The sequence below is a fragment of the Melitaea cinxia genome, chromosome 13 (assembly GCF_905220565.1).
Source record: "Melitaea cinxia chromosome 13, ilMelCinx1.1, whole genome shotgun sequence".
Lineage (NCBI taxonomy): Eukaryota > Metazoa > Arthropoda > Insecta > Lepidoptera > Nymphalidae > Melitaea > Melitaea cinxia.
Genome location: NC_059406.1, coordinates 5,764,001 through 5,774,131, shown reverse-complemented (window position 1 = coordinate 5,774,131; position 10,131 = coordinate 5,764,001). Strand labels below are relative to the sequence as shown.

The 10,131-nt window shown below is 31.8% G+C and overlaps 1 protein-coding gene across 1 annotated transcript; it reads left to right on the top strand.

Moving 5' to 3' along the window:
• The first annotated feature begins 2,870 nt into the window (after positions 1-2,870).
• On the top strand, positions 2,871-5,043 carry LOC123659278. The gene is made up of 6 exons (XM_045594526.1): positions 2,871-3,324; positions 3,923-4,229; positions 4,314-4,410; positions 4,486-4,596; positions 4,673-4,846; positions 4,984-5,043. Exons 1-6 carry the CDS (start codon positions 2,871-2,873, stop codon positions 5,041-5,043), a joined length of 1,203 nt encoding a protein of 400 aa, XP_045450482.1.
• The last annotated feature ends 5,088 nt before the right edge of the window (positions 5,044-10,131 follow it).

Genomic DNA, 10,131 nt, shown 5'->3' with positions numbered 1-10,131 from the left:
TATCGAAGCGTGTATTTCCTTTCGAATGGACATCGACGAAGCGCCGAGGGATATGAAGACATACTTACAAATAATGATTACGTTCTCACTAGAATTACAACCGTCATCGAGGCATAGTAAATGTATTTGTAGACCATGAACTAAACTCTCGTAAACAGGAATTCGATGCTTTAATTGGCCCACACAGAGAACTGTATTTCTAAATACTTTATTGAGGTCACTAATGAAACAAAAGCGTTTTTGCGCACGCGTTATTGCACTTTAGGAAAATTGTGTGAAATAATGGCCCTGTAAGGGATAGGATATAAAGTTTTCCTCTCAAAGTGAGAGGTAATGTTGGGTTTGTTGAAAAACAATTCCCGTACGTGACCCTCGCCGTTTATCCTTTGGGAGCTTCTCATTGATATATTGCTGCAGGTGTATATCGGAAAAAGATGTTGGATTCCTCTTATCAAAATGACTTTATAAATCTCGCTACTAAAAGAATCTTTTATAAATTTATATCTTTTAAATACATCGTATCTTAATTATTTATTTTTTTAACAGATTTTGTTTAGGTATATTATTTATGAGATCTAATATAAGAACAAATTAGTAAACCATTTTCTAATTATAAATTTAGTGTCCGTTTAATATCTTTATTTATTTGTTAATATTAAATTTCTTATGTTATACCTACTTCTTTTGCCTTTGAAAAGGATACTCCTGTCGACGTCTATCGATCTACCTATTCTTAACATATTGCCATTTTGAAATTCAAGTTTTCAACGTGTATTGTTGCTTTATTGATATAATTAAACAAAAAAAAACTTTTTATTTAATTGTTCGAGAATTTTAGTAGTTGATTAGATAGTAGTTAGGAATCCGTTATTATACGCATAAAAATAAGAGGTAAAATTCATAATGAAATTAACAATTATAATGATTTATTATGGTATTATAAAATAATAAAAGTTATTTATCGTAAGTAAATTTATAGAACTGTAGAATACTGTCAAAAAACAGCATGAACAAAAAATGCACTCAAACGAAATGAAAATGCTACGATGGGCAGCGAGAGTCACAAGACGTTTCAAGATCTTTCAGGGTCGCACCCATGGTAGATAACATGGTGAAAAGTTGTTTACGGTGATAAGGGAATGTGATGACAGGACAAATGTAACGCCGTAAAAACTGCCCTGGCTATCTCTAACAAAAAAAGGGCCACAAGAAAGGATGGAAGACCCCAGGTCACGTGGTGGACAAACGTTGCCAAAGATCTGGCGCGGACAAACTTAGATTTAGGGAAAACTCAAGATCGTCTGAAATGGCGCCGGAATACGAGGACAGGCCCCACCCAGTAAAAAGTTCTGCGGTAACTGACCAAAAAAAAAAATACAGTCGAATTGATATCCTCCTCCTTTTTTGATGTCGGTTGGTAAAAATACCAAACATTTTAGATTGACAGCTTTCAAAAGTGCACTGCAAAGTGAGCGCAGTCACACTGATGATTCTATATTAAGTTAATCTATAATTAAAATATGTGTACTGTATAATATCATTTATAAACATGTATTATTCGAGTAAAAGATGTATCAGATCTAATACGTGGTCCTATTGTTACAAGAGCAACAAGAATACTGTGTCTATCTACACACATTTAATGCGTGTGTTAGTTCAATGAAGCTTTGATCTCTGAGATGGATTCCTGTAATGTATTCTTGTCTGTCCCTGTCACTATTATAACCAGAGGCTATCTTAAACTCTGACGTTAATGAGGATGAATCTACTATTACTATGTTTTTTTATTTGTTAACCGTTAACAGTAACCTGTTAATAACAATATACGTAAAATTTGGTAGGAATATTATCCATTTTCACAAAACAATGCTTTTTTACTAAAGTATAATAAATATTCTTAAACAATTATACCATTAAACAATTATTCAGCCTGTAAAATCCCACTGCTCTCAGGTCTCTTTCCCCATGTAGGAGAAAGATCAGAGCTTAGTCCACCAATCGGCTGGCCCAATGCGGGTTGACGGATACATTCCCTACTATGAGTAACGATCGCTATCTGGTGTGCGTGATAACAACCGAGACCGACGGCTTAACGTGCTCTCCGTGTCACAGTGGGGAGACCCACAAGGATTGCACAAACACCTAGACCACGGCAAATATCTGCATGGCCAATACAAACGTTTGTCATGTGCGAGGATTGAACACGCGACCGCTAACGTAACAGCCTGCTGAACCAACCAATGCTGTGATTGTTGCGCCAAAGCGTCATCGTCGTGAACAATTAAATACATAAATATAATTAGAATTAATATTAAATATAATTAGAACATTAAGAATGTTCAGGTATTTTTTGTTGGTAGTAAGCATTCATTTTTATTAACGATAATTAATTAAACTAATACAATAAGTATTAGTTTAATTAATAGGTGATATATCAGAGTCAGTTAATATATAATATCATATTATATCGAAATTGTTGTTAAAATGGATAAATAAATAGTATTATTTTTTTCACGGCAATTAAGTGTTGTTAATAAATAACTAGTTAGTTTGGTACAGTATTACGAAACTTTAGTAATTATTAGTAGAGCATTGTTAAAACTTGCATTAATAATAAATGTTTGGGATATTGAATACCGTAATAAAACCTTGGAAATAAGTGGTAATGACGCAAACTAACGATATCAATTAAAAGTTTGTAGTAAAACAAAACTTTCGATAAAACGTTTTTGCCGTCTTAATTAAGTCTAGTTTTTTTTTGTTTATACCTACACATATATTATTGCTTGTAGCATTTGTCATTTAAAAATTGAGTGTCGTTGTGACTACGTGAGTCTGTTTTATAATTTACCACTAAATTAATTTGGAGCATGTCGACGAACACTAAAACACTGTTGAAAGGATATTGTAAATACGTGTATTATGCTGGAGCCGGAAATTTTTGGTTCGAAAATGTTCATCAGGAATCGATATATTACAAAATTTATCACTTGGTTTCATTCAGTATATATTTCACGATGATTTTTCTGGAAAACTTGGCAGCTATTTTCGGCAATTTTCCAGAGGTGGAGAAAAAATCAGCGATTATGTTTTCGGCTATACACGATATAATACTCATAAAAATGTTTTTCATGCTCTATTATAAAAGATCTATAAAAAAGTTAAATTATGAAATGGTATGTGTAATGCAGGATAAAGAAGAAGAATTTATTATGAGAAAACAGAAGAGGAAAGTAGTTTGGGGCATCTTATTCTATGTTCTAACTGTTTATTTGTCTCTAACTGCTTATGGAGTGGAAAGTTTAAGAAAAGCGATTGTTGAAGGTTATTTTTCTTTTGCAATTCGTTCGTATTAATTGTTTAATATGGAAAACTGTTCAAATGCTAGAAAAACCCGAAATTATTTCAACTCCTTTACATTAAATTAATTATAGATCTAAATATTTCTTCAGATTATTATCTTGTTAAGCTTACTTAATTAAAGTTAAATATATTTTATAACGTCGCATAGTCGCCGAGTTGGCGCAACGGTTACAGCCGTGGATTGTGTGTGTTGCGCTAGCGGTTGCGGGTTCGATCCCTACACATGACATACATTTGTATTGGCCATACAGGTGTTTGTCACGGTCTGGGTGTTTGTGCAGCCCTTGTGGGTCTCCACCGTGCCTCGGAGAGCACGTTAAGCCGTCGGTTTCCGTTATTATCATATACACCTGATAGCGATCGTTACTCATAGTAAGGAATATATCCGCCAAATCGCATTGGAGCAACGTGGTGGATTAAGCTCTGATCCTTCTCCTAAATGGGGAAAGAGGTCTATGCCCAGTAGTGGGGTAAAGCAGGCTGAAGCGCGCGCGATATATAATAAATTTGATAAAATGATTATTATTGTGGAATATAATAATTATTATTTATCTTTTAGAAACGCCTTTTTACACAGTCGTTACTTACTTTCCCGGTTACTATGACGAGTCTGTCATAGCAAGTGTATTTCGTGTATTCTTCTATATGACGTGGCTCTACATGATGCTACCGATGATCTCGGTTGATTGTATGCCGATAATTCACCTTATTATTATGGCCTATAAGTTTGTCACTTTATGCCGGTATTACCAGAGAATAAGAAAGAGATTCGAATGGAATCTTACAATTATGAGTAATGAGGATGCTGCTAAAATACTTATGGTAGAATGCATAGAGGGGATTAAGATACATCAAAAGCTGATGTTGTGAGTATGACAAAAACGAAAAAGTATTTAAGTGCAAAAAAAAAATAGACGCTGTTCATATATTTATTTTGTTTATCTCTGCAGTCTAGTAGAGGAAATACATCGAATATTCGGTATCATTATGTCTCTACAAGTCTGCGAAAGTTCAGCGGTGGCAGTTTTGCTTTTGCTCCGCTTAGCCGTAAGCTCGAAGTTTCTTAAACAAAGAAGTAGTTGTTTACAGAAACCTGAAATGTAATGTCTTGAAAACTTTCAGCTTTCTCCTCATTTAAACTTAACGAATGCTTTCATGACTTATTCATTTGTGGGCTCTCTGTTTTTCTTATTAGCATTGAATCTCTGGAATGCGGGTGAAATTACTTATCAGGTACGAAAACAGTACAAAAAATTGCTTTACTTATTTTTTGCTTTACTATGCAATAACGGTAAAACAACTTTTCTAGGCTTTGCTCTTATCAAATTCGATGTTCTTTTGTGGCTGGCACTTATGTGAGATGAATGGACAGTCGTACAACGATATCAGACGCATTGTTCTCGTTGGATGTGGACAAGCACAGAAACCTTTGATACTAAAAGCCTTTGGGATTCAAGATCTGTCTTATACAACTTTTGTATCAGTAAATATCTTGATGTAAAAATAACTTTTGAAAAAACATAGATTCTTAAAATTTAAGAAAGCACAACTTAAATTAATTTACAAATATTACATCTACTTAGATTGATATAAAATAAAATTATATTTCTTTTATTTCAGGTAGCGAGAATGACGTATTCTATCTTTGCAGTATTTTACCAGCGACGAGAAGGAAAATAAGTTTTATTTCCTATTCATTATATAATAATAAGTAAATAAACGATGCACACTCACGCTCACACGGCCCCCAGTAAGATTTTCTTCTATGTTGGGGGTCCGAAAACACACAATACACAAGCACATACATACTGCTAGACCTCAACAAACTATATGGCCAATACAAATGGCATTTGTCATGTGCGGGGATAAAGCCCGCGACCGCAAGCGCAACAGCCAGTGCTGGGACCGCTGCGCTATCGCGTAGTTAGATGATACATTCAGACGATTTACGATACACGGTCGTCAGTCTCCACTTGTAAAAAGTAATAAGTTACTACTTAATACTTATAATATTTTATGTTAGCCCTCACGCTGTGGATCAGTATGGCAGATTAAGCCTTTGTGAAGATATTTAAATGCAGTAGTGCGGATGTTTACTGTTGTTATAGAGGTAAAAAGAGCTTATTCATGAAATGTTTATGAAATTGATTTTTTGTTTTATCACTATAATTATTTTCGCGCAATAAATTTGTCTGACTTGTTGTACTATTATTTATTATATATAGGCATATTATTTATTCTAGAATCACATTTATATTTTCATTATCAAAATCATTATCATTTTTGTTATAAACATACGTATTAATTATTACCGAAATTAATTTCGAAAGCAATAAATATCGCTTATCATGCAAAAATTAATGTCTGTTACGCATAAATCAAGATGGTTCTAGTGACAATAGCATTCAATATGGTTCGTAAATATAATAATAGCTCATTAAATCGCGAACTAAATTGTATGTAATTTATATTGACACATTCGATAGGAATCAAAAAATTCTTTTGAATTATGATAGATTTTAATATTTTGAAATTTACTTAAAAATGGACGGTAGTAAATGAACCGTTAAATGTAATTAAATTTGGGAATTAATGTAAAATAGGAACAATTTTTGTCAATAAGTTCTAGGTTTGAAAAGAAGACTCGTATATACGGTATGCGGGTCTAAAATCTGCAACTGTTATGACTTAAAATTTTGTTACATAAATTTACCGCACTATTTAATATACCACTTTGTTCACATAATGACACAGTTTTTTTTAGGATTAATTTTAAAAGGAATACGTTTCTAATTCTTTCCTTTTAACACATTAAACGTCACCTTTGTTTTTTCTTCGTTTAGAACAACTAAGTAGTTTTAACGTTTTGTGTTCACGTACAAACTGCCAAAGGAGACGTACCTAATTGTTTGTATTCTTCTTGAAGTTGTACATGACTTTAGTTTAAATTAAATTTTGCTTTGGCGTAGCAAGAGAGTAAGCATGTAAGTTTGAAATAAAAATTGTATTTAGAAATCATAACTTTGTTTGCTAAATGGAGTTTCGCTGTTTGACTTTTCATCGATAGCAAATATAATTTTGTAAAAGCGCTACAACGGATTTTATACCATTAGGGTAGCACACTAGTGTACGGTCCATCTGATGGCAAGCCGTGACCATAGCTTGGAGACGTAAGCAATACAGGGAGCATCTAAGCGCGTTGCCGACCGTAACCTTGCTGTCAGCACAGTGCATCCTCAAAAAATCCGATCCGAAAAAACTGATTTTTCCGAAACTTCACATCCCTAATACATTCGCTGCTTTTACCTATTTTCCTTAATTAATGGAGCGGCAAACTTTTGTAGGCCCATTGCTCACCACAGGAATACTACACTACTTGAGATCAGTATATCTTCTGTAAGATAAGTATTTCCGCAGTTGGGGTATTCCAGATATTTTTTTCTGTACTATAATAAAATTGACAGAAAGAAAAATGAAAGATGTTTATTTTTGTCACTACACAAATTGCAGACACTTAATATTATCGCAAACAAAATTACAATAAGTGTAACCCGAAAAATAAAATAATAACTAACACAAGTAAAATAATACTACTAATTAGGATTAATAGTGAGTAAAATAAACTGAACTTAAATCAGTTAAATTTTCCTTTAAAATATTGCTACTAATCTATGTGATAAAGTTATTAACTATTTTAAATAAATAAATGTTATTAAATACTTTACGTTAAGTTTATATTTTTATTATATTTTAACGTTTTCTTTTATATTATTTTATCACGTTTAGTAAATTTCGGTTTCGTAACGTTCACTGTTATAACATTGTTAAATTTATTTAGGTTCGTAATAAAGTCAGCGATACAAACCTGACAGCACGTGCGCGGTATGGTCATACGGTAACTTCAGCATTCATCTTGGCAACTATTCAAGTTCTGAACACGTATAAAACTATACGCAAATTGGGGAATTCATTCGAACCAAGCAGTATGGTGGTTATATAATATTAAATAAACTTGTAGGAAAATAGAAAATTACTTAATTTTATATTAGCATGAGCTAAATTTTAATTGTTCGTTTCGACTAACACAGTATATAATTTTGCCGCCAATACCATTGAAATTATGTTAGTCGGTTATCTTTCTTCAGTTGTCATCAGTTGTTTATCATAATATACGAGCTGCTCTCGAATAACCGTACTCAAACTATTTTTCTTCGACTCAAAACAAATCTAAACTAAAAATAATCATCTCTTTTATTAGATTAACTCCAGACTGTACCAAAACTATGTATATATGTATATCAAAGCCAAGTTTAAAACGAAGTAAGTGGAAAAGAGATCACTTATTGTATTTTTTAATGAAATTTCCGAAATTTTGACTAGCCCGTTGGCGATTGCAGTGCTTTCTGTTCCGCGGGTTGCAGGTTCGATTCCCGCCTGAGTCTAACATTTGTATATATATGGTGTGGCGGGTATCCCAGAACTCAACGTCAAGCCGAAACGGGGTGACAGGATTGATTGTAACCATCATGAGAAAAATCAGAAAAAAACTATCCCATGGAATTGAAAATTATGGGCTTGTAAGAAAAACCTAGAAATTTGGTCAAACTGTAACTATTTTTCGGTTATTGTGGTTAATTTTTATTATTTTTTTCATTTAAACAAGTGCAAAATATTTGTAATTAATTAGTTATGGCTATTATGAATTTATAATAATTAATGAAACGACCATTGGAACTTTCCACCAATACCTATTCTCAGAATTACAAATTAGTTGTAAAGTTCATAGTAAAGTTTTACAATAAAGTTATAGAAATTATTGAATGAAATCTTGGGTTGAATGTTGCTGTAATTTAAAGTCGGAATTATTATAATATTTGTTTTGTGCAAACTATATACAGTAGACAAGGCTTTGTTTATTTATTGATTCTTATAATAAAATATAACTAACTACTCCTAAGATACTATTTCTAGGATATTTTCAAAAATGTTTGGAGTAAATTCTATCATAATCAGCACTGAAGCGAAATTAATTTTTTCATTCTTATTCGTCTGTCTGTTTCTCTATTTGTCCGTCTCTCAATCATTTGGACTCACATCACAATACACACTACTGAACGAATTTCAATAAAAATTGGCTTGAGTATAAATACTTGATACAAAGTTATAGTATATGTTTATATACATGATTTGAGTATGTATACACCAAAATTCATTACTGTTATTTTGGGAGAGGCAATGGAAGTGTAAAAACGAATGTGCGAGAGCCGAGCGGTTAATTTTTGTTAGTAATAATGATAACCTAATTAACACCACAACCTTTCAAATAATTTTCGAAACGGATTTCAATCTGATGAATCAAACTTTTTTACTTTCACTTAATATTTATGTTATAAAATGACTTCATTATCTAATAATAATTTTGAGATAAATTACAATGAAACAAAGAATTTAATTTATAGATTTAAATTGAATTTGTATTTGTGTTCAGTTAACGTATGTGCTGCGTCTTCAATTTACATAAGAATGTAATCAGTTGGATTTTTTATGTACATATTGTTTGGTTTCTGTAAAAAAGCGTTTTGTTAGAAGTTAAAGAAAGTTTTTACTGTTCGAATACAAGGAAATATAATAGTCATATAAAAGTCACAGACAGAAACTATTACATATTTCTTTAAACTCTAATGGTGATATATTTAAAAAATATAATATATGTAAAACTTTAGACTAAATAACACGCTAAGCTCTATTAATGTCGTTCGATAAAAATGTGTTATATTGATAAAGCTAAGTAACGCGAGTTTTTTTAATAATAAAACTGTAGCAGGACCGACACACGCGTACACTGTACATTTAAAATACATTGACTTTTTTAGTATGTATATGTTGATGAATGATGAATTAAAATTATTTTTTATTTTTGTCTGCCTGTATCTTAACCTTACATGACGTTGAATTTACAAATAAGAATTAATCTTTACATAAATGTGGAACACAACTGGAAACTCTCAATTAAACACTTATTTCTTACTTCAAATATATATTTATTCATTCACAATATACACTTTTAACACAATAATATTGAATAAGTTATAACACTAATCACTTATACGCCACTTATCAAGTAGAAACGTTAACCGGCCAATAAACAATAATAACTGCCTCTTTTCTTACAAATTATTATATTTATAGGACAAAAATCCCGTCAATAGATTACAAAATGGCGACTGACAAATCAGGAAATTAGTTTTAACTGTTCGGAAGATGGTGTCACAATCTTTATGCTTTTCTGGTACTTCAACAAATAATAATTACAGTAAGAACACTTATAATCTTATGAAATTACAATCAATAGAATCTTATAAAATTATTAGAAGCATAAATTAAATTATTGAAGCATAAACAGTATTTATTGGGTAACTTCCCTACAAAACAGATAATAAAGATGGCGACTGACTAATCGTAAATTAATATTAACCATTCAGAAGATGGTGTCGACTTCTTTGTACTGTTCCGGTATTAAACGAATAAACAATAAGAGTATATCGGCCATTCTCCGATTAGCAAATTTTTCGTGTCCGGGCTTGTTTAAACCGTAATATCATCATATTCAATCATGCACTTTTTTATATATTAAAGATAGCATCCGTACCTAGCTGTAAAAAAAATATTGGCTTTTGTTTTAAGTAATTAAGACTAAATTAATTTAACTTATGTTCAAAAAACCTCTGTTCTCTAATTACCGTGGCGTGTCCGCACACCAACTTAATC

What these genes read in the sequence shown, in the direction of transcription:
- LOC123659278 (XM_045594526.1), top strand. Translation starts at nt 2,871, where the DNA reads ATGTCGACGAACACTAAAACACTGTTGAAAGGATATTGTAAATACGTG. An exon ending in ATACATCAAAAGCTGATGTT is followed by an intron (nt 4,230 to 4,313) that starts GTGAGTATGACA and finishes TTATCTCTGCAG; the next exon opens with TCTAGTAGAGGAAATACATC. An exon ending in CTTATACAACTTTTGTATCA is followed by an intron (nt 4,847 to 4,983) that starts GTAAATATCTTG and finishes CTTTTATTTCAG; the next exon opens with GTAGCGAGAATGACGTATTC.